Source organism: Anas acuta, chromosome 31, assembly GCF_963932015.1.
Source record: "Anas acuta chromosome 31, bAnaAcu1.1, whole genome shotgun sequence".
In the NCBI taxonomy this organism is placed as follows: domain Eukaryota; kingdom Metazoa; phylum Chordata; class Aves; order Anseriformes; family Anatidae; genus Anas; species Anas acuta.
The window spans coordinates 824,118-847,572 of NC_089009.1; the positions used below are offsets into that span (position 1 = coordinate 824,118).

Here is a 23,455-nt window from a genome sequence, read left to right on the forward strand (position 1 = left end):
CCCACACTTCTCCTGACCTGGCAGAAGTCTGGGTCTTGTTTTTTCATCCACGGGCATGGAAACACAGCCCTTTTCCTGGTGCCTTTTCTCAGCTCCCTTCTTCCACAACGCCCAGCCCTGGATGGTGGCTCTGGCTCTGGTCCTCGTGCTTTTGGCTGTGTCCATTGGCCTCGGTGTTTATCTCTTTCGAAAGCAAGGTAAGCTGGCAGCACAGGGATGGAGCAGAGGGAGGTGTTCTGCAGGGACCCATGTGGGTCTGGAGCAAGGGGCCTTGGGTGGGAGGCCAGGGAGCATGGCTGCAGCGTGGGGCTGGTGGCAAGGCGCAGCCCCCCTGCACATGTTCCCACCCAGCAACCAAGCTGCTCTGCTCACCACCTCTTCCTCCGCCTTTGCTTTTCAGCGACACAGAGGCGAGAGTTGGGTGAGTCCTTGCAGTCCCTGCCCCCAGCCCCTGGGGAAGTGGTGTCTGTGCGGGATGGCCTGGGCTGGGTGGGCTCTGGGGGCTTGTGTGCTGGTGGCTCGGGGGTGCTGGAGGAGCAGCTGGAGCCTGGGGTGGGAGTGGGGAGTGCTGGGGCTGGGGCTGCCCTGGGCACGGGACACGGCCGGGATGGCTGAAAGGAACAGGGATCAAGGTGGGGATGGGGAGCGAGCTGCAGGGCTGCCCTGCTCTGCACTGATGTTTCCAAGACAGGGACGTCCTCCACCCATCTCCATTTACTTCCCCTTGTGTTTTGGTGGCGCGGTGCAGAGAGCTACACAAGTGTCTGTCCTTACTGGTCCACGTGCACGAGCCTTGCTCCAAGCTGTGTCCTTGCTCCCTGTTAGTCTGGTCCTTCTGAATCTGGGAGCAAGGTGCTCTGTCCCCATTCTAGCGATTCCCATTCACTTTTCGTCTTTTCTGTGTTTTCTCACTCCAGGGAGAGCAGGAATTTGGGTTTTTGCAAGAGATAACAAATTTCTTCCTCTGACCATTAATTCCTTTTTCTTTTGTTTTCCAGAGAAACAAGCTGTGGACCTGGGTAAGTCTCACTCTCTAAACAAACAAACAAAGAAATATATATATATATATATATATATAAAATGTCTTAGTGAGAGCTATGGGATCAGAAACTATGATCTCTGATCATGTTTTCCTTTTTTCTTTCTTTTGCAGCGAAAGAGCATACAATGCTTGGTGAGTTTCCCTCCCTAGCTAAGGGAAAGTGGGGTCTTCCCTTGAAAGAAGCCATGGGCTGAGCAACTCTCCCCCCTGATCATGCATTATATTCACTTTCCTTTTCAGAGAAAAAAGCTGCAGAGCTGGGTGAGTGTCCCTGAGCTTGGGCCCTAGGGCAACACCAAGGTGATGTGCAGGGGAGCTGGGACAGAGCAGCCCAGGGCTGGCCCCTCACCCTGCCCACACCCACTGGGCACTGGCTGTGGGCTGTGACCAGCTCTCCCCTCTCCTTCCAGCATGGAGAAAGTTTCTGCTGCCTCACAATACAGGTAAATGTGCACCGGGTTGCCCTCTGTGGTGCTTCTCCTGCCTCTGGTGGGGCATGTTCAGGAGCCAAGAGGTGCCCCATCTCCTGCCCCGTGGGGCAGCTCCTGGCCCCGAGCTGGGGAAAGCCTGCCCAGGGCTGAGCTCTGCCCCTGATGGCCTGGCTCCTTCCGTCCCTGCAGTGAAGGTGACCCTGGATCCGGACACGGCTCATCCCCAGCTCATCCTGTCAGAGGACAACAGAAGAGTAAGATTTCAAAGTGAACAGCAGCAGTTACCTTACAGCCTGGACAGATTTGACAGTTGGTGCTGCGTGTTGGGACGTGAGGAGTTTGAAGAGGGGAGGCACTGCTGGTTGGTGGAAGTGGAGGGGAAGATGGATACGTATTCTTGGTGGGGTGTGGGGGTGGCTTGGGCTTCTGTGACCAGAACTGGCTTTTACAAAATGACTCCTGAAGAAGGGATCTGGGCTGTGCGGTTCCAACAAGGGCAACTCAAATCTCTGACGTTACCTCGCACGCCCTTGTCCCTGTCCTCTATCCCCATGAGAATCTGGGTCTGTCTGGACTGTACCCAGCAGCAGGTGTCTTTTATCAATGCTGACAACGGCGTTGAGATCTTTAAGTTCCCAGCAGCCAACTTCGATACAAAGCCCATCCGCCCCTGGTTTCTGGTGTGGACAGAGGGATTTCAGCTGTGCCTGAGGGACAGCACCCCCCACACCACGTCCACAGCCCAGGGGAACTCCTGTGATTCTCCAGCCACTCCTGCATCACCTCTCCTTGGTTCTGCAGGAGCAGCACAGGAATGAGGGGCAGTGGGGCCAGGGGCTGCTCCGTGTGTTCCTCCCTGCTGCTGGAGGAGGGCTGGGATGCTGCCAGCAAGGACCAGGCCCCTTGCAGCCCCTGGGCTCTGCCCTACCCAGGACTCCTGGACTGGGGCACAAGGCCTGCTGGCACCCACGGGTCTCACCCTGCCTCTGAGCCCCAGCAGGCAGCACAGGGGCTGCAGCAGCTCTCCATGCTTTTCTCTCCTCTTCTTGCACTGCTTGCAGACCCCAGGGCAAGGGATGTGGTCACCGTGTGCTGCGGGACAGTGCAGACCGCCTTTGCCTCCTAGTTTGGGGTTGATCCTTGCTCTGTGCCTGGTGCTGAGCATGAGCAGCCTGTGGGGGCTTTTTGTTCCCCCCTCTGGAGCACAAAAAGGCACAGCAGTAACAGAACTGTGGCAAGCGTACCCTGGGGTGCATCGAGCACGGCATTGCTCGTCGGTTGAGGGAAGTGATTGTCCCGCTCTGCTCTGCGCTGGTGCGGCCTCAGCTCAAGTACTGTGTGCAGTTCTGGGCACCACAGTACAAAGAGGACTTTAAACTGTTGGAGAGTGTCCAGAGGAGGGCGACGAAGATGGCTGAGGGCACTGGGCCTGTTCAGCCTGAAGAAGAGGAGGCTGAGGGGGGACCTCATCATGGTCTACAACTTCCTTGCAAGGGGGAGTGGAGAGGCAGGTGACCTACTCTCTGTAGACAACAGTGATAGGACCCACGGGAATGGCATTAAGCTGAGGCAGGGGAAGTTTACGCTGGACATCAGGAAGAGGTTCTTCACCGAGAGGGTGGTTGCACACTGGAACAGGCTCCCCAGGGAAGTACTCACTGCACCAAGCCTGTCTGAATTTAAAAAGCGATTGGACTGTGCACTTAGTCCCATGGTCTAAACCTCTGGGCAGACCTGTGCTGTGCCAGGAGTTGGACTTGATGATCCTTATAGGTCCCTTCCAACCCGGGATATTCTACAATTCTATGATTCTATGAAATAAAGTTTTGCACACGAAGATGGAGTCTGGCAGTGGCATTTGCTGGGTGCTTTCTGTCCCGAGGCTTTGCTGCCTGCGAAGGCGTCTTGCAGCAGACCGTCTCCTTGGTGTTGGTCCTGGGAGTCAGAGCCAGGAGGAACCAAAGCTCCAGCTGCCCCACTTCCCCAGCTGGTGCCTGGGACCCCCTTGTCCCACCTGGGTTCATTGCCCTCCCTGCCCTGGGGGCACCCAAAGAGTTTCCAGCCTCCATCACACAGCCTCTGCAGAGGCTGTGCCCACAGGAGGCATCACCAGCTCCTGGAAGTCCTCCAAGCAGAGGCAGCAGGTGGCCTCAGACTTCAGCCCTAGATCAAAGAATCATTGAAGTTGGTGTGGTGGTTTTACTGTGCTCGGCAGCTGAACACCACAACTGCTGTCTCACTCCCCCTCCCTACATGAGGAGAGGAAGAAGTAAAGTAAAGAACAACTCACGGGTTGAGATAAGGATAACTTAACTAAAGGAAAAAAATAAAATATTAAGGAAATGTTATTGTTAACTAAGCAATTTAACTAAAGGGGAAAAAAAAAAAAAGAAAGAAAAAAAGGAAAAAAAAAAAGGAAAAAAGGAAAGGGGAAAAGGGAGGGTGAAAGGGAAAAACAAACAAACAAAGAAACAAATCCAATAAAGGCTATTTGGAAGAGCAGAGGAAAGAAATTACTCTCTACTTCCCACAAATGAGCGATGATTGACCATGGTATGGAATATCCCTTTGGTTGGTTTAGGTCAGCTGCCCTGGTGATGTTTCCTCTCTCACTTTTTTGCCCACCCCCTAGGAGGGTTAGAGAGAGTCCTGATGCTGTGCCAGCACTGCTCAGCAGCAGACACAACACTGGTGTGATACCACTGCTGTTCTAGCTCCAAGTGCAGAGCACAGCACTGTTTGGGCTTCTGCAGGGAAAGTTAACATCCCAGCCAGACCCAGTACAGTTGGAAAAGACCTCTAAGGTCATCACTGCTACACCACTGTCATGCCTGCAAAATCCCTTCCAAGTATGCAAGGATAGAGTCATTTTCCACTGCAAAAACACACCTTCTACTGCAAAATCACATCTTTGTTTCTCACATCTGGGCCAACCACCTCTCTGCCACCACTATTACCCACTAAACCATGTCCCTAAGCACCACGTCCAACCTTTCCTTAAACGCCCCCAGGGGCAGTGACTCCACCAACTCCCAGGACAACCCGTTCCAATGTCTAACCATTCTTTCTGAGAAGAAATTTCTGCACTCCTGGCTCACGTCTCCTTGGTCCTGCAGGAGCAGGGCAAGAATGAGGGGCATTGGGTCCAGAGGCTGCCCCGTACACCTCACTGCATGCTGAGTCCTGCACCAGCTGGTGGGGGCACTCAGACTTCAGGTATGCGTTTGCTTCATGTTTGCAAACCCCATTTGTGGGCTCCAGTTCTCCATTCCTAACTCCATTTATAAATTTGGCTTTGTGCGTGAAAGTATGAAACATTTAGCATGGATTTCGATGTAAAAGAATTAGCAATACTCCTTGTAATTAAATAAGTCAACTTCTGAACATGGAAATTCCAAGTGTGGGAATATTTTAAATCACTACAAAGGAAGCCGAGGCAATCGGCTCCGGGGCAATGCGTCTTGCAGTAGAGTGGGTGATAGAGGCATGCAGGGGTTTTCCTTCATCGAGGGTATTTGAGAAATCCAAGGGAGCTGCTAGGACTCAGCGGCCCTCGCGAGGCCAGCTGATGAGGCATGGGAGGAACCAGAAACCCCCTTTCTGTCATATAAAGGCAAAACCCTAGGGAGAGTGAGATTCCAGGAGTGCAGTGAACGGAGCATGGCGTGTCGGTCAGGGCATGGCATGGCAGTTTGCATGGCAGTGCTTGCAGGCAGGGCGAGCAAGAAGGTCGAGCAGGGTTGGTCATATCTCTGTTCTGGGAAGGACCTTCTGCTGAAGAAATGGTGTCCACTCGCCACGTCTGCCGGTCTGCAGCTGAAACCCAAATGGGGGGTCCGCAACCTCCTTGGGTAGATGCCTCCCCTCAAACAGACCTCCTGAGGATGGGAAGAGCAGCCCAAACCCTCACTTCCAGGGAGCACCCGTCTCTGGTGGTCCCCTTAGGGCCTGAAGGCAGAAGTGGGTGTCATGGGTGCAAGTGTGCCCTCAGCTGGGTGAGCTCTTCAAACTGGTGGCTCAGCTGGGACAGGAGCTCACCAGGCAGCATAGCATGTGGGAATCTGAGCAGGAGAATGATATTATATGCTGATACGGGCCGAGCAACAGCCCTGCCTTAAGTCCAGGCAAGGGGTAGGGAGACAAGCGTGCAGCCCAAAATAAGCACGTTTGAAGACTCACAGGACAAAGGAGGGTGGACCCTCGTCTGTGATCGGAGACAGAGGAGGAGTCTTCCCTCTGGCTTGAAGTGCCTCTGCACATTAGATACAAGGTTCTAAGGTAGGAGAGAGGAGACTCTGGGAGAACTAGCAAAGACCTCAGAAAGATCAACCACAGGGAAGGAGTTTGTGATCTCAAGGAATATGGGCCTGGCAAAGAGCAAAGGAAGGACCCTGAACTTCCAAAGAGCAAATTCAAGCTATTGAAAGACCTAGAGGATGAGATCCCCTGGAACACCATCCTATGGAACAAAGGAGCTGAGAAGAGCTGCATACTCTAAGGATGTTTTCTTTAGACCACAAGAACTCTCCATCCCTCTACGTAAAAAGGCGTGCAGGGAGGGCAGACAACTGGGATGCTGGAGTAAGGACCACGCAGGATCAGTTTGGGAAGGACGGCATCCCATGGGAGGGACCCCACGAGGAGCAGAAATAGAGTGAATTGAGAAGGAGCGATGCAGTCGAAGCATCAGGGAAAGACTGCAGTCCCCATAACCCAGACAGTGAGCTCAGTCAGTGGCATTCCCTTGTGTTCTGGTGAGGCTCCTGCTGGGGACAAGCCCCTTGTGCTTGCTGAAGGCATTGGGCAGGGCACCCAGCTGTGATGGGATGGTGGTGCCAGGCCTCTAGAGCTCCCAGGACACTTGCTCCCATTGCCCCAGGGACAAAGGTTCTCCCAGAGGGTTATTGCAGGCAGGAACTGGGCAAAGGTTAAGGAAGTTGGGCGTAGCCTTGTGCTTTCCACGGCTCGACTGGTGCCGTGAGGGACCTCTCTGTCGCTGGGACTCCCTTGGAGAAGAACCCCTGGGGGCTGCCTGCTGTGTCCCCCAGCCCGTGATAAAAGCACAGGCCCTGCGCCCTTCCTAAGGTGCTGCTGGCTGTGGCTATTTGTGCCCGGGCCCAGGGGGACTCCTTCCCCATCCGCCTGTGGTGCCTGCAGCCCCTCGGTCCGCTCTCTCTTCTGCTTCAGGTCCTGACCCCAGCTCCTGCTCCCGCTGCAGCACAGATGGGGCTCTCCTGGGTCTACAGACACCCCAGCCTCACCGGCCATGCCAGGGGCCTCCTTACTTCCCTCGTCATTCTGCTCCTCCTCTGGCTGAGCTCAGGTAGGATTCTGCGGGGCTACTGGGGGCTCTTCCCCCTGGGCCTGACAGACTTCATGATGTGGGGCAGGGGAGTGGCTGTGGGACAGGGGGAACCTGAGCCCACAGCTCGTCCCCCGCTGGGTTTCGCTTTCCCTTTGGTTCTTCCATGCAATACGGGCACTGCCTCGGCTGCCCTTTCTGGCTCATCTTCACCTACATGAACGCTGCAGAGAGGGCTCCCACTCCCAGCACACCTCCTTCTCCTGCACGTCCTCCCTCTCCCTCTCTTGTTGCTCCAGTATCCAACAGGACAAGGCGGACACAGCACACACGAACTCACGCACAGCTCACCCTTTGTCACTCACTGACCCTACATTTACAATGGCAAAGTCTCACCATCTCTCTGTACCCTTCTTCATGACCCAGCCCAGCTCAGAGTGGTGGGACCAGACCAGCCTGTCACTGCCACCGTGGGGCAGGATGTCGTGCTGCCCTGCCACTTGTCCCCTCAACGCGATGCTCGCAGCTTGGAGGTCAGGTGGATCCAGGACAAGTTCTCTGAGACAGTGCACCACTACCGCAATGGAGAGGACCTGTACGGGGAGCAGATGGGGGCATATGCCGGGAGGACAGAGTTGGTCAGAGATGGTCTCTCTTCTGGAAGGCTGGACTTACGAATCACTGGGCTGAGACCCTCTGATGATGGCCTGTATGTCTGTATTGTGAAAGATGGTGATGCTTATGTTGAAGCAACGGTGCATCTGGTGGTGTCAGGTTAGTGGCTGAATTGATGCTTCAAGGAGATCGTGCAGGTGTTCCTGGCCCCTGCACTTGTCCTGAGCCGGGAGAAGTCTGGGTCTTGCTTTTCTAATCCCAGGCATTTAAATACAGCCCTTTTCCTGGTACCTTTTCTCAGATCCCTTTTTCCAAAAATGTCAGACCTTGATAGTGGTTCTGGTTCTGGTCCCCGTGCTTTTTGTGGTGTCCATTGGCCTCGGTGTTTATTGCTTTCGAAAGCAAGGTAAGCTGGCAGAGCAGGGATGGAGCGGAGGGAGGTGTTCTGCAGAGACCCACCTGGGTCTGGAGCAAGGGGCCTTGGGTGGGAGGCCAGGGAGCATGGCTGCAGCGTGGGGCTGGTGGCAAGGCGCAGCCCCCCTGCACATGTTCCCACCCAGCAACCAAGCTGCTCTGCTCACCACCTGTTCCTCCGCCTTTGCTTTTCAGCGACACAGAGGCGAGAGCTGGGTGAGTCATAGAATCATAGAATCATAGAACCATTAAGGTTGGAAAAGACCTTCCTTGCAGTCCCTGCCCCCAGCCCCTGGGGAAGTGGTGTCCCTGCGGGAGGGCCTGGTCTCGGTGTGCTCTGGGGGCTTGTGTGCTGGTGGCTCGGGGGTACTGGAGGAGCAACTGGAGCCTGGGGTGGGAGTGGTGAGTGCTGGGGCTGGGGCTGCCCTGGGCAAGGGACACGGCCGAGATGGCTGAAAGGAATGGGGATCAAAGTGGGGATGGGGAGCGAGCTGTGGGGCTGCCCCGCTAAGCACTGACACTTCTGGGACAGGACATCCTCCATCCGTCCCCATTCACTTCCACTTGTGTTTTGGTGGCACGGTGCAGAGAGCTGCACAAGTGTCTGTCCTTACTGCTCCACATGCATGAGCCTTGCTCAAAGCTGGGTCTTGCTCCCTGTTAGTCTGATCCCACCAAAACTCGGAGGAAAGTGCCCTGTGCACACTCACCTCAGAAAAATATTTAAGGGTCTAGTTATGGGAGTAGCCATGGAATGTGAAGCACTGCCTTCTGGGCACACATTCACTTTTTTTCTTTTCTATTAAAAAAGCTGGACAGTTAGGTAAGTCTGCATTCAAAAACCCAATGTTATCCATAAGCATCCGTCAGATGAGAAGTTCTCCCTTCTTATCCTGCTTTGCTTTTGCTTTCCTCTTCCAGCGGATCAAGCAGCAGTGGAGGGTGAGTGTCCATGTGCTTGGGCCCCAGGGCAAGGCCAAGGTGCTATTTCGGGGAGGGTGGGCAGCTGGGAAAGAGCACTCCAAGGATTTTCTCTTTCTTTTCCAGATGAATACCGTGCAAAGGCTGGTAAGTGTCCATTAAAATCTGAAGGGATTTGAGGTGTCGCAATGCGATTGGAAGCTGTTCCCTCTCACCATGATTTTCTTCTCATTTCTAGAGCGCCAATCTGCAAGACTGAGTGAGTCTCTGTCCCTGAACCCAAAGAAAATGGGTTCTCATCATGTAATGAGAATCTGTAGTCTCACATCAAGTATTTTTGCTTTTCTTATTCAGAGGAACTAGCTGCAGAGCTGGGTGAGTGTCCCTCCCCAAAATGAAAGAATTTGGGCCCTATTGGTGGGCAGTGTGGGATGGGAAGTTGTCCCTTTCTATCATGCATTCTTTCTGCTTTTGTTTGACAGTGAGCAAGGATACGGAACGCGGTGAGTATACTACACCACAACAAAAAACTAAGGGGTCCAGCGATGGAATGAGAAGCTCTCCCCTCTTATCAGGCATTTCTTTTCTCTCCCCCTCTTTTTTTGTTTTCTTCAGAGGAACAAACAGCAGAGCTGGGTGAGTGTCCTCAAAAACACGAAGGGTATGTTCAGGGGAGGGTAGGCCTTCACCCCTCCCCACTCAGTTCCAGTTGTCTTTTGGTGGTATCGTACAGAAAGCTTAAAAATTTTCTGTGCTGGTTGTTCTGCTTGCACAAACAATGCTCACAGATGAACTTCATTCACTATTAGTCTGGTACCTCCTTTGGGAGCAAAGTTATATTTGGCCACTTCCTAGAAGAATAAATTTGGGGGCGTAGACATGGGAGCAGGTGTACGATGAGAAGCTGTCCCCTCTGATCATGCATTGCTTTTACCTTTCTTTTCCAGAACAAAAAGATAAAAGGCTGGGTGAGTGTCCCTCCCCAAAATGAAGGAATTTGTGGTCTTCCTGTGGAAGCAGCCATGGGATGAGTAGCTGTCCCCTCTGATCATGCATTGCCTTTGCTTTCCTTTTGCAGCGGAACTGTCTTCAGAGCTAGGTGAGTGTCCCTCCCCAACAGAAAGAGCTTCATGTCTTCCAATGGGAGCTATGGCAGGAGGTGCTTTCCCCTCTGATCATGCATTGCTTTTCTCTTTCTTTTGCAGAGGAAAAGAATGCAAGGCTGGGTAAGTCTCCATCTGCATCTGAAAGTATTCGGGGTCATTGCAATGGGATGGGAGGCTGTTCCCTCTCACCATGATTTTCTTCTCATTTCTAGTGCAACAATCTGCAAGACTGAGTGAGTGTCTGGCCCCAACCCCAAAGAAAATGAGTTCTTGTCATGTAATGAGAATCTGTACTCTCTCACCAAGTATTTTTGCTTTTCTTTTGCAGAGGAACTAGCCACAGAGCTGGGTGAGTGCCCATCCCTCCCCCAAATGAAGGCCTTTGGGTTCTACCAGTGGGCATTTTGAGAAGGCAAGATGTCCCTTTACATCATGCTTTCTTTTTGCTTTTGTTTGGCAGAGAAAAAAGATGCAAAGCTCAGTGAGTATCCTGCACCATAACAAAGCAGTTTGGGGTTCAGGCATGGGGCGAGAAGCTCTCCCCTCTCATCAGACATTGCTTTTGCTTTCTTTTCCAGAGGAACAAGCTGCAGAGCTGGGTGAGTGTTCCTGAGCTTGAGAGCAAGGGCAATGTCAAGGCAATGTGCAGGGGAGGGTGGGCAGCTGGGACAGAGCAGCCCAGGGCTGGCCCCTCACCCTGCCCACACCCACTGGGCACCAGCCGTGGGCTGTGACCAGCTCTCCCCTCTCCTTCCAGCATGGAGACATTTTCTGCTGTCTCATAATAGAGGTAGGTGTGCACTGGGTTGCCCTCTGCAGTGCTTCTCCTGCCCTTGCTGGGGCATGTTCAGGAGCCAAGAGGTGCCCCATCTCCTCCCCATGGGGCAGCTCCTGGCCCCGAGCTGGGGAAAGCCTGCCCAGGGCTGAGCTCTGCCCCTGATGGCCTGGCTCCTTCTGTCCCTGCAGTGAAGGTGACCCTGGATCCACGCACGGTTCATCCTCTGCTAGTCCTGTCTCAGGATAACTGCAGTGTGAGATGGGAAAGTAAATGGCAGCAGGTGCCCAGCTCACCGGAGAGATTTGACACTAGTTGCTGCGTTCTGGGCCATGAGGAGTTCAGAGAGGAGAGGCACTACTGGGAAGTGGAAGTAGAGGGGGAGAAGGGAAAATATTCAAGTGTGGCTGTGGGGGTGGCAAGGGCATCAGTGAAGAGGAAGGGGGAGATCAACATGAGCCCTGAAGAAGGGATCTGGGCTGTGCAGTACAATGAGGGGCAGCTCACGTCTCTCACATGTCCTCCCACACCCTTGTCCCTGTCCCCTGTCCCCACAAGGCTCTGGGTCTGTCTCAACTGTACCCAGGGGCAGGTGTCTTTTATAAACCCTGACAATCGGGTCAAGATCTTCACTTTCCCAGATGTCTTCCTGAAAGGGGAGAGCATGCGCCCCTGGTTCTGGCTGGGGACGAATGCCCAGCTGTGCCTGAGGAACAACACCCCGTAGGCCCTTTCCCTCCCCTGGGGAGCTCCTGCCCTTCTCCAGGCACTCCTGCATAACCTCTCCTTCATTGTGCAGGAGCACTGCAGGAATGAGGGGCAGTGGGGCCAGGAGCTGCCCTGTGTTTCTCCCTGCACACTGAGACCTGTGGCAGATGGTGGGGGTACTGACTTCAGGCAGCCTTTTTACTTCATTTTTGGGAACCCTGTTTCTAACTTCAGTGATGAATTTGGCTTTGAGTGTGAAAGCATGAAGTATATAGCAGGAATTCAGATGTTAAAGAATTAGTAATACTCCTTGTAAATAAATAAATCAACTTCTGAACATGGAAAATCCCAGCGTGTGAATATTTTATATCATTATTGAAGGAAGCTGCATACCTCCAAAAGAACAGGAAACTTGAAGGGCAGAAAAGTCCAGTGGAAGCTGGATTTGAGCTGGAGCATGGCTACTGTGGGGGGCAGCGAAATTGTTCGCGTGGTTGGATGCTATGGGGCCAGGATGCTGTGGGGCTGGGATGCTTTCTGAGTTGGATGCTGTGGGAGGGCTTGGGAGAGGCAGGATGCTGTGGAATCCATCCCATGAAGGACAGGGAAAAGCACAGGAAAGGACTGGTTCTGTGGGAACCTCGAACATTGTGCAGTTCGGGGAGCTGTGGTGCTTTGGTGCTTTCTGTCCTGAGGCTTTGCTGCCTGGGAAGGCATCTTGCAGCAAACCGGCTCCTTGGTGTTGGTCCTGTTAGTCAAAGGTAGGAGGAACCAAAGCTCCAGCTGCCCCACTTCCCCAGCTGGTGCCTGGTGCCCACTTGTCTCAGCTGGGTCATTGCTCTGCCCTTGGGGGCACCCAAAGAGCTGCCAGCCTCCCATCACACAGGCTCTGCAGAGGCTGTGCCCGCAGGAGGCTTCAGGCTCTTGGAATCTCCACATTCAGAGGCAGCAGGTGGTCTCAGTTTTCAGCTGATCAGAGAAGTTCAGCTGATCAGATTCAAGTTGGAAAAGACCTCCAAGGTCATGTGGTCCAACAATCCCTCTACCACCAATGTCACCCACTAGGCCATAGTGTAGATGTAGCTACTCAAACGGAGGGCTCGGGGAAACACACCGCCGTCCAGGTCTTGGAGAGGCAGCTGACCTGTTCTCTGTAAACACCAGTGATAGGACCCGTGGGAATGGCGTTAAGCAGGGGAAGTTTAGGCTGGACATCAGGAAGAGGTTCTTCCCTGAGAGTGGTTGCACACTGGAACAGGCTCCCCAGGGAAGCAGTCACTGCACCAAGCCTGCCTGAATTTAAGAAGCGATTGGACTGTCCACTTTGTCACATGGTCTAAACTTTTGGGCAGTCCTGTGCGGTGCCAGGAGTTGGACTTGATGATCCTTATGGGTCCCTTCCAACTTGGGATACTCTATGATTCTATGACCTCTCCAGATTCCGAAGGACATTTCAAAAGTAATTTATTTAGATTTCCTGATGACATCTGTCAGTTCTCTGAGTACTGTACGATTAATCCTATATGGCCCTATAGTCTTGTATACATCCACATGTAGAAGCAAATCCCACAAAAATTTAGGGTTGTCTGGGAGTTTATCATTCCCACAGTCACAACACTCCAACACAAGGCACCTCAGGTCCCAGTGCCCATTGTCAATGATGAAGACAAAGGGAAAGAAAGCGTTAAACATCTCTGCGTTGTCGATGTCCTTGTTTGTGAGGACACTGTTGCGTTAAGGGGTGTAGCTGATTAACCGTTACGGGCCCGGTCGGATTCAGAGTACTGAACCAGTCGGACATTCACCAAAAACGCATTAACCGCCTGGGGGTCTGGTTAGATTCAGAACACTGAACTATCACGGATAAGCACCCTCACCCTCGTTGCACTTAATGAGAGCTATCACAATGCAATCAAGTATTGTTTATTACAGCAACAGATAATCAGGTTCTTTTGTATTATCAGTGATAGTGACTGTCTGCAAAAGCAAGCTAGTATGCATTAAATACACAGGTGTTATAGGTGTTACAGGTGTCACAGGTGTCACAGGTGTTACAGGTGTGCAGCCTAGAAATAAACGCGTTAAAAGGATCAAAGACTCTATAGAGATTTATAAGCAAGTATTCAGATCTCACCCAAAGGCGTCCCAATGGGGGGGGGAAGAGAGGCCCAGCCCGTCGGCTGATCCCAGGAGTCAGGAGGTCCTAAGGATGTTGTATTTCCTCAGGATGGTATCTCCCCTGATGGTGGTATCTTCCCTAACATCCCCTCTCTCTTGGGCCAATTTATATTATTTTCTATCTTTTAGGTGGAGCTTGAGTGGCTCTAGTCAAGCATATCTTAGTTATGATTGGTGTAAAATTTTCCCGTCTCCGTTTAAAGTAATAGGCTCCGAGAAATTCAGAGCACATGCTCAGTGAGGGGTGGTCGCACCTTGGAGGCGGGTAGCTTTTGGGATGGAGGTGTGTTTTGGTATTATAATGATATTATAATGAGCAAAAAGTACACTAGGGTACAGCATTTGTCAAAACATGACAGGTCCTTGGCTCAGGGTGGCAAAAAGTGCAGCTTTGTGCACAAGAACAATCGAGGCCCCACCTGATCACAGAGCCTAGCCGTGGTGTCTCCACTCCACTCCACGCTCCGTGCTGTTCCTTAGGGCTAGCACACCAAGTTTCCCCAGCGCGATAGCATCTAAGGTTGGGAGCCTAGGAAACGCTCGGGTAATGCAGTTATGCCCTACCCTGAAAACCTCTTCAATGATGTACCTTTTCCTTAAAAATGTGAATGTTAGTTTTATTTTCCTAGTTACTTCAGGCATTTACACCACAGACACCATCCCCATCAGTTAACAGACCAATGTTTTTTCTGGTCCTACTTTTGGAATTCAAATATTTTTCTAAGTCCATTTCAATACCTGTCACAGTACCGTCCAGGTTCAACGTGAAGTCGTTCATCGAAGCTCTAGAAAAAGATCCCAGCCAATGTGAGCTGACCTTCTACCATGACTGCTTAATTGGAGCCAGGAGCAGGGCTTGCTCTTTGCCCGCACAACGGTTAAGTAAACTGTGGCAGGGTTAAGTAAACTGGAGCAGGGCTTGCTCTTTGCCCGCACAACGTTAAGTAAACTGTGGCAGCACTGGACTTGGCACCCAGTTGCTCCCCATACCCTGCAGCCTCCAATCCCTCTCTGCTCTGGAGCCATTTGCTCCAATCAACTAAGGGGGAAAATTGCTCCCAGAGGGTTACTGCTGCCAGGAGTTGGGCAAAGGTTAGGAAAGTTGGGCGTAGCCTTGTTCTTTCTGCAGCTCTGCTGGGTGCCGTGAGGGACGTCTATCTTGGTGGGGCTCCTTTGGAGAAGAACCCCTGGGGGCTGCCTGCTGTGTCCCCCAGCCCGTGATAAAAGTGCAGGCTCTGCACCCTGTCCAAGGTGCTCCTGGCTGTGGCTATTTGTGCCCGGGCCTAGGGGGACTCCTTCCCCATCTGCCTGTGGTGCCTGCAGCCACTCGGTCCCCTCTGTCTTCTCTTGTTTTTGCCCCCAGCTCCTGCTCCTGCTGCAGCACAGATGGGGCTTCCCTAGGGCTGCAGCCTCACCAGCCTCAGCCGCCATGCCAGGGGACTCCTGACTTCCCTCATCACTTTGCTCCTCCTCTGGCTGGGCTCAGGTAGGATCCTGCGGGGCTGCTGGGGGCTGGGATATGTGCTGCCATGGAGTAGGGGAGCAGCCATGGGGCAGGGGTGACCCGAGCCCACTTCTTTCCCTGTCTGGTTTTCACTTTCACTTTCGTTCTTTCACACAATATGGGCACTGCCTCGGTTGCCTTTTTGGCTCTTCTTCTCCTGCCTGAATGTTGCAGAGAGGACTCCCACTCCCAGCACACCTCCTTCTCCTGCACATCCGCTCGTTTCCCTGGTGATTTCCCATGGGACATGGAGGACACAGCATGCACCATCTCATGCACAGCTCGCCCTTTGTCACTCATTGCCCCTACATTTACAATGGCAAAATCTCACCACTTCTCTGTGCCCTTCTCCATTGCCCAGCCCAGCTCAGAGTGGAGGGACCAGGGTACTCTGTCACTGCCACCGTGGGGCAGGATGTCGTGCTGCCCTGCCACTTGTCCCCTCAACGCGATGCTCGCAGCTTGGAGGTCAGGTGGATCCGGGACAAGTTCTCTGAGACAGTGCACCACTACCGCAATAGAGAGGACCTGTACAGGGAGCAGATGGGGGCATATGCCGGGAGGACAGAGCTGGCCAGAGATGGTCTCTCTGCTGGAAGCCTGGACTTGCGAATCACGGGGCTGAGACCCTCTGATGATGGCCAGTATGTGTGCATCATACAAAATGCTGATGCTTATGATGAAGCTACAGTGGATCTGGAGGTGTCAGATAAGTGGCTGGGGTGATGCTTCAAGCAGATGGTATAGGTGTCCCTGGGTTTGTGTGTCTGCACAAGCCTCTGTCCCATCCTCATGGTCATGGATGAGGCCTTTCAAAGAGTTGAGTCTTTTGGGTCTTCACCTCCTCAGTATGTGAGCACTTGTCAGGCAAGGAGCACACCTGTAACTTTGCAGACTTTTTATTGAGAAAGAGTGGCATGGACATATGGTTTTATTCAGTTTCAGTGGCTTCTTTGAACTCCATCCCCATGATGTTCTGAAGGCACTGGGCACAGGCTGCTGAGCAGCTCCTTCAGATGTGTCAACCATGGGACCAAATGAAATGCCTGGAGCAGGGAAGAGGCCTCTGAGCTTCCGGACCTCTGCTTGATTTTACTCTTCATGCTGGGGGAGACCTGAGACATTGTCTGGAAGTCTCAGGGCTTCTTGAACCAGCACAGCTTGGTGCAGAGAAGCTGCCTGGAGGCGCTGAAGCTCGGCACCTGGGTTTTCTGGACGATTTGGGGCCACTGGCATTGTGCAGCCCTGTTTTCTGGTTCCAGCACCTGCCGGAGTGGTTTTGGGGTGAGGATGGTTGCCTGAAGTGCCCGGTCTCAGAGCCCCCGGGGCTATGGTTGGGCTGGGCTGTGTTGGCACGGGAGCAGATGGGGTCTTTGCCTTCAAAAGAATCCCTCCCCAAGTCAAGCCCCAGCCACGCGCTCTTCCCCCAGCCACAGGCGCTGACCCCCACCTCTCCCTGGGGGGCTACGAGGCCGGAGGTGTCCGGGTGCTGTGTCAATCGGCCGGCTGGTACCCGCTGCCGCAGCTGCTGTGGAGGGATGCTCGTGGGCAGCACCTGCCCTCGGTCTCCCAGACACATTCCCAGGACCAGGAGGGACTCTTTGAAACGCGTCTTGCAGATGATACCAAGCTGAGTGGTGCAGTGGATACTATGGAAGGAAGGGATGTCATCCAAAAGGTCCTGAATAAGCTTGAGAAGTGGGCCTATGTGAACCAAATGAGGTTCAAAAAGGCCAAGTGCAAGTTGCTGCACCTGGGCTGAGGCAATCCCAGACATGAGTACAGACTAGGTGAGGAACTCATTGAGAGCAGCTCTGCAGAGAAGGACGTGGGGTCCTGATGAATAAAAAGCTCAACATGAGCTGGCAGTGTGTGTTTCCAGCCCAGAAAGCCAACTGCATCCTGGGTTGCATCAACGGAGGAATGTGAGCAGCTCGAGGGAGGGGATTGGCCCCCTCTGCTCTGCTCTCATGAGGCCTCACCTGGAGTATTGTGTCCAGGTCTGGAGCCCCCAGCACAAGCAGGATGTGGAGCTCTTAGAACAGGTTCAGGGGAGGGCCGTGAAGATGATCAAGGGGTTGGAGCATCTCTCCTACAAAGAAAGGCTGTGAGAGCTGGGGATGTTCAGCCTACAGAAGCGAAGGCTCCAGGGTGACTTCATTGGGGTGTAACTAGGTGGGGGGCTGTAACTAGATGGTCCTTGAGGTCTGTTCCAGCCCAAGATAATATATTATTGTGTGATTCTAAGATTCTATGAAATCCAAGGCACCATCATCATGACCTGGAGTGTGGAGTGGCCCTTGTCCTTGTCCTGCGTGGTCAGGAGCAGCCGCTTCCTGAAGGAGTGGGCATCATCCCTGCATATCGCAGGTACAAATAGCACAGCCAGCATGAGGTGTTCCTGGCTCCGGGCCGGGTGAAGTCTGAGTCTTGCTTTTCCACCTGCGGGCATGGAAATACAGTCCTTTTCTTGGTGCCTTTTGACAGCTCCCTTCTTCGAAAAAAACAGGCCCTACAAGGTGGCTCTGGTCCTCGTGGTATCAGCTGCAACCATTCGCTTTGGTGTTTATCTCTATCGAAAGCAAGGTAAGCTGGCAGCGCAGGGATGGAGCGCAGGGAGGTGTTCTGCAGGGACCCCCCTGGATCTGGAGCGGGGCTGAGCCCTGGCCCAGGGAGGTGCATAGGAGGAGGAAGGGAATGTTCTCCTGGGGATGCCAAAGGCCTTAGGATCCTCTTGGGTGGGAGGCCAGGGAGCATGGCTGCAGCGTGGGGCTGGTGGCAAGGCGCAGCCCCCCTGCACATGTTCCCACCCAGCAACCAAGCTGCTCTGCTCACCACCTGTTCCTCCGCCTTTGTGTTTCAGCAACACAGAGTCAGGAGCTGGGAGAGTCCTTGCAGTCCCTGCCCCCAGCCCCTGGGGAAGTGGTGTCCCTGCGGGAGGGCCTGGGCTGGGTGGGTTCTGGGGGTTGTGTGCTGGTGGCTCGGGGGTGCTGGAGGAGCAGCTGGAGCCTGGGGTGGGAGTGGGGAGTGCTGGGGCTGGGGCTGCCCTGGGCACGGGACACGGCCGAGATGGCTGAAAGGAACGGGGATCAAGGTGGGGACGGGGAGCGAGCTGCAGGGCTCAAAGGGTCAAAGAATCTCTCCTTCCTCCTCATGAACTGCTTTTCTCTTTCTTTTCCAGTGGAACTGGCTGCCAAACTCGGTGAGTATCCCTGCGCTTGGGCACAGTGCAGAGAGCTGCCCAAGAGTCTGTCCTTACAGTTCCACCTACGAGAGCCTTGTACAAAGCTGGGCCAAAATGACTGTTTGGTCCCACCTTGGAGCAAGGCAGTATTTTCCCAGTCATGGGATGTGTTCATGATCTAACATGGGCTGAGCAACACTTCCCTCTGATCCTGCATTACTTTCTTTCCTTTTCAGAGGAACAAGCTGCAGTGCTGGGTGAGTGTCACAGAGCTTGGGCCCCAGGGCAACACTAAGGCATTATGCAGGGGAGGGTGGGCAGCTGGGACAGAGCACTCCAAGGATTTTCTCTTTCTTTTCCAGATGAATACCGTACAAACGCTGGTAAGTCTCCATCAAAATCTGAAGGGATTTGAGGTGTCGCAATGCGATTGGAAGCTGTTCCCTCTCACCATGATTTTCTTCTCATTTCTAGAGCGCCAATCTGCAAGACTGAGTGAGTGTCTGGCCCTGAACCCAAAGAAAACGGGCTCTCATCACGTAATGAGAATCTGTACTCTCTCACCAAGTATTTTTGCTTTTCTTATGCAGAGGAACTAGCTGAAGAGCTGGGTGAGTGTCCTTCCCCCACATGAAGGAATTTGGGCCCTATTGGTGGGCAGTGTGGGATGGGAAGTTGTCCCTTTCTGTCATGCATTCTTTCTGCTTTTGTCTGACAGTGAGGAAGGATACAGAACGTGGTGAGTATCCTGCACCACAACAAAATCGTATGGGGTACAGCATTGGAATGAGAAAATCTTCCCTCTCAAAAGGCATTTCTTTCCCCCTCCTCACCCCCCCATTTTTTTTTTTCTTCAGAGGAACAAGCAGAAGATCTGGGTGAGTGTCCTCAGGGCAACCTGACAGAGATGTGCAGCAGAGGGTGGGCAATTGGGACAGCGTATCCGAGAGCTGGCCCCTCACCCTGATGGGGGAGTGGGATTTGATGGGGCTGGGGCTGGACTGGGCATGGGACACAGATGGGATGACCGAAGGGAACTGGGATCAAGGTGGGGACAGGGAGCGAGCTGCCGTGCTGCTCCGCTCGGCACTGATGCTTCTGGGACAGACCCTTCAGCATTCACTCTCATTTGATCTTTGGTGGTATCATACAGAAAGCTGCACAAGTTTCTGTGCTGGTTGTTCCGCTTGCAAAAGCCATGCTCCCAGATGAACTTCATTCACTATTAGTCTGGTCCCTCCTTTGGGAGCAAAGTTATATTTGGCCACTTCCTAGAAGAATAACTTTGGGGGTGTAGCCATGAGAGCAGGTATAAGAACAAGAAGCTGTCCCCTCTGATCATGCATTGTTTTTACCTTTCTTTTCCAGCACAAAAAGATAAAAGGCTGGGTGAGTGTCCCTCCCCAAAATGAAGGAACTCGGGGTCTTCCCGTGGAAGCAGCCATGGGATGAGAAGTTGTCCCCTCTGATCATGCTTACCTTTGCTTTCCTTTTGCTACAGAACTGTCAGCAGAGCTGGGTGAGTGTCCCTCCCCAACGGAAAGAACTTCATGTCTTCCAATGGGAGCTATGGCAGGAGAAGCTTTCCCCTATGATCATGCATTACTTTTCTCTTTCTTTTGCAGAGGAAAAGAATGCAAGGCTGGGTAAGTCTCCATCTGCATCTGAAAGTATTTGGGGTAATCTCAATGGGATGGGAATCTGTTCCCTCTCACCATGATTTTCTTCTCATTTTTAGCACACCAATCTGCAAGACTTAGTGAGTGCCTGGCCCCAAACCCAAAGCAATTGAGTTCTTGTCATGTAATGAGAATCTGTACTCTCTCACCAAGTGTTTTTGCTTTTCCTTTGCAGAGGAACTAGCCAAAGAGCAGGGCGAGTACCCATCCATCCCCCAAATGAAGGAATTTGGGTTCTACCAGTGGACATTTTGAGAAGGCAAGATGTCCCTTTACATCATGCTTTCTTTTTGCTTTTGTTTGGCAGAGAAAAAAGATGCAAAGCTCCGTGAGTATCCTGCAGCATAACAAAGCAGTTTGGGGTTCAGGCATGGGGTCAGAAGCTCTCCCCTCTCATCAGATATTGCCTTTGCTTCTTTTTCCAGGGGAACAAGCTGCACAGCTGGGTGAGTGTCCCTGAGCTTGGGCCCAAGGGCAATGTCAAGGCAATGTGCAGGGGAGGGTGGGCAGCTGGGACAGAGCAGCCCAGGGCTGGCCCCTCACCCAGATGGAGAAGTGAGGAGTGTGGGGCTGCCCTGGGCATGGGACACAGCCGGGATGGCTGAAAGGAACGGGGAACTTTACTTTTCTTCAGAGGAACAAGAAGCAGAGCTGGGTGAGTGCCCTTGGCAACACGAAAGCGATGTTCAGGGGAGGGTGGGCAACTGGGACAGAGCAGCCCAGGGCTGGCCCCTCAGCGTGACGGGGGAGTGGGGAGTGCTGGGGCTGGGGCTGCACTGGTCACGGGACATGGCCGGGATGGCTGAAGGGAACAGGCATCAAGGTGGGGACAAGGAACGAGCTGCAAGGCTGCCCCGCTCGGCACTGACGCTTCCGAGACAGGGACGTCCTCCACCCGTCCCTATTCACTTCCACTTGTCTTTTGGTGGCATCGTACAGAAAGCTGCACAAGTTTCTGTGCTGGTTGTTCTGCTTGCACAAGCCATGCTCACAGATGAACTTCACTCACTATTAGTGTGGTCCCTCCTTTGGGAGCAAAGTCATATTTGGCCACTTCCAAGAAGAATAAATTTGGGGGCATAGCCATGGGAGCAGGCATATGACGAGAAGCTGTCCCCTCTGATCATGCATTGCCTTTGCTTTCCTTTTGCAGCGGAACTGAAAGCAGAGCGGGGTGAGTGTCCCTCCCCAACAGAAAGAACTTCATGTCTTCCAATGGGAGCTATGGGAGGAGAAGCTTTCCCCTCTGATCATGCATTGCTTTTCTCTTTCTTTTGCAGAGGAATACCGTGCAAAGGCTGGTAAGTCTCCATCTGCATCTGAAAGGATTTGGGGTCATCGCAATGGGATGGGAGGCTGTTCCCTCTCACCATGATTTTCTTCTCATTTCTAGTGCAACAATCTGCAAGACTGCGTGAGTGTCTGGCCCCAACCCCAAAGAAAATGAGTTCTTGTCATGTAATGAGAATCTGTACTCTCTCACCAAGTGTTTTTGCTTTTCTTTTGCAGAGGAACTAGCCACAGAGCTGGGTGAGTGCCCATCCCTCCCCCAAATGAAGGCCTTTGGGTTCTACCAGTGGGCATCTTGAGAAGGCAAGATGTCCTTTTCCATCATGCTTTCTTTTTGCTTTTGTTTGACAGAGAAAAAAGATGCAAAGCTCAGTGAGTATCCTGCACCATAACAAAGCAGTTTGGGGTTCAGGCATGGGGTGAGAAGCTCTCCCCTCTCATCAGATATTGGTTTTGCTTTCTTTTCCAGAGGAACATGCTGCTGAGAAGGGTGAGTGTTCCTGAGCTTGAGCCCAAGGGCAATATCAAGGCAATGTTCAGGGGAGGGTGGGCAACTGGGACAGAACACCCCAGGGCTGGCCCCTCACCCTGCCCACACCGACTGGGTACCAGCCATGGGCTGTGAACAGCTCTCCCCTCTCCTTCCAGCATGGAGAATTTTTCTGCTGTCTCATAATAGAGGTAGGTGTGCTCTGGGTTGACCTCCGCGGTGCTTCTCCTGCCCTTGCTGGGCCATGTTCAGGAGCCAAGAGGTGCCACATCTCCTGCCCCGTGGGGCAGCTCCTGGCCAAGTGCTGGGGAAAGCCTGCCCAGGGCTGAGCTCTGCCCCTGATGGCCTGGCTCCTTCTGTCCCTGCAGTGAAGGTGACCCTGGATCCACGCACGGCTCATCCCCTGCTCGTCCTGTCTCAGGACAAGAGCAGTGTGAAATGGGAAAGTAAATGGCAGCAGGTGCCCAACAACCTTGAGAGATTTGACATTCGGTGCTGCGTGCTTGGCTGTGAGGAGATCAGAGAGGGGAGGCACTTCTGGGAGGTGGATGTTAAGGGGGAGAAGGGAAAGTATTCAAGTTTGGCTGTGGGGGTGGCCAGGGCATCAGTGAAGAGGAAGGGGGAGATCAACATGAGCCCTGAAGAAGGGATCTGGGCTGTGCAGTACAATGAGGGGCAGCTCACGTCTCTCACATCTCCTCCCACCCCCTTGTCCCTGTCCCCTGTCCCCACTAGGGTCTTGGTCTGTCTTGACTGTACCCAGGGGCAGGTGTCTTTTATAAACCCTGAAAACCGGGTCAAGATCTTCACTTTCACAGATGTCTTCCTGAAAGGGGAGGGCATGCGCCCCTGGTTCTGGCTGGGGACGAATGCCCAACTGTGCCTGAGGGACAACACACTGAGACCTGCGGCAGATGGTGGGGGGTACTGACTTCAGGCAGCCCTTTTACTTTGTTTTTGGGAAACATGCTTCTAACTCCAGTGATGAATTTGGCTTTGAGTGTGAAAGCATGAAGTATATAGCAGGGATTTAGATGTAAAAGAATTAGTAATACTCCTTGTAAATGAATAAATCAACTTCTGAACATGGAAAATCCTAGCGTGTGAATATTTTAAATCATTATTGAAGGAAGCTGCATACCCCCAAAAGAACAGGAAACTTGAAGTGGCAGGGCAGAAAAGTCCAGTGGAAGCTGGGTTTGAGCCAGAGTATGGCTGCAATGGGGGGCAGCGAAGCTGTTCTCGTGGTTGGATGCTATGGGACCAGGATGCTGCAGGGCTGGGATGCTTTCTGAGTTGGATGCTGTGGGAGGGCTTGGGAGAGGCAGGATGCTGTGGAATCCATCCCATGAAGCATGGGGAGAAGCACAGGAAAGGACTGGGTCTGTGGGAATTTCGAAAAAACTGGAGCTCAGTGAGCTGTGGTGCTTTGGGCTTTGCCCTGCACAGGGCTCCTGTGCTGGGGCACAAGCCCTGCTGGCACCCACGGGTCTCACCCTGCCTCTGAGCCCCAGTGGGCAGCACAGGGGCTGCAGCAGCTCTCCACGCTCCTCTCCCCTCTGCTTGCACTGCTTGCAGACCCCAGGGCAAGGGATGTGGTCACCGTGTGCTGCTGGCCATTGCAGGCCACCTTTGCCTCCTAGTTCAGGGTTTATCCTTGCTCTGTGCCTGGTGCTGAACATGAGCAGCCTGAGGGGACTCTTTGTTCCCTCCTCTGGAGCACATCAAGGCGCAGAAGCAGCAGGACTGTGGCAAATAAATTTTTGCACAGGAAGATGGAGTCTGACAGTGGCATTTCTTGGGTGCTTTCTGTCCT

The 23,455-nt window shown here is 53.2% G+C and overlaps 3 protein-coding genes across 13 annotated transcripts in view; 2 read left to right on the forward strand and 1 right to left on the reverse strand.

The window, feature by feature from the left end:
- LOC137846204 (butyrophilin subfamily 3 member A1-like) overlaps positions 1 to 23,455 on the reverse strand; it is a 228,584-nt gene that overhangs the window by 141,710 nt on the left and 63,419 nt on the right. The gene's annotated exons all lie outside the window — the stretch shown is intronic.
- The window catches only part of LOC137846215 (butyrophilin subfamily 1 member A1-like), a 76,029-nt gene that overhangs the window by 43,650 nt on the left and 8,924 nt on the right, over positions 1 to 23,455 (forward strand). For 2 of the 10 annotated variants that reach the window (XR_011090419.1, XM_068664016.1), the window contains exons 1-3: positions 6,401 to 6,796; positions 7,202 to 7,549; positions 7,692 to 7,796. Coding sequence is in view for 6 of the 10 variants with exons in the window: in XM_068664016.1 (XP_068520117.1) it covers positions 6,697 to 6,796; positions 7,202 to 7,549; positions 7,692 to 7,796 (553 nt within the window). In the remaining 4 variants the exon portion in view is untranslated. Of the gene's footprint in view, positions 1 to 6,400; positions 6,797 to 7,201; positions 7,550 to 7,691; positions 7,797 to 7,999; positions 8,021 to 8,725; positions 8,873 to 8,963; positions 8,985 to 9,079; positions 9,101 to 9,207; positions 9,229 to 10,861; positions 11,652 to 23,455 lie in introns of those variants that run through there. The other 8 variants (XM_068664018.1, XM_068664017.1, XM_068664014.1 and 5 more) reach the window with 8 other exon arrangements.
- Positions 56 to 22,733, forward strand: LOC137846245 (butyrophilin subfamily 1 member A1-like). 2 transcript variants are annotated; one of them, XR_011090431.1, is made up of 4 exons: positions 56 to 1,174; positions 1,283 to 1,303; positions 1,453 to 1,485; positions 22,008 to 22,733. XR_011090431.1 is itself a non-coding variant. In XM_068664083.1 (4 exons), exons 1-4 carry the CDS (start codon positions 21,458 to 21,460, stop codon positions 22,568 to 22,570), a joined length of 681 nt encoding a protein of 226 aa, XP_068520184.1. In that variant the 5' UTR covers positions 21,443 to 21,457; the 3' UTR covers positions 22,571 to 22,733. The 2 variants fall into 2 exon arrangements, 1 of the variants encoding a protein (XP_068520184.1); XM_068664083.1 differs by lacking the exons at positions 56 to 1,174; positions 1,283 to 1,303; positions 1,453 to 1,485 and adding exons at positions 21,443 to 21,521; positions 21,619 to 21,639; positions 21,798 to 21,830.

Excerpts from the sequence above, each read along its gene's own strand:
- LOC137846245 (XM_068664083.1), top strand. The coding sequence starts at position 21,458 with ATGTCCTTTTCCATCATGCTTTCTTTTTGCTTTTGTTTGACAGAGAAA. Across the intron at positions 21,522-21,618 it reads GAAAAAAGATGCAAAGCTCA|AGGAACATGCTGCTGAGAAG; the intron begins GTGAGTATCCTG and ends TTTCTTTTCCAG. Across the intron at positions 21,640-21,797 it reads GGAACATGCTGCTGAGAAGG|CATGGAGAATTTTTCTGCTG; the intron begins GTGAGTGTTCCT and ends CTCTCCTTCCAG.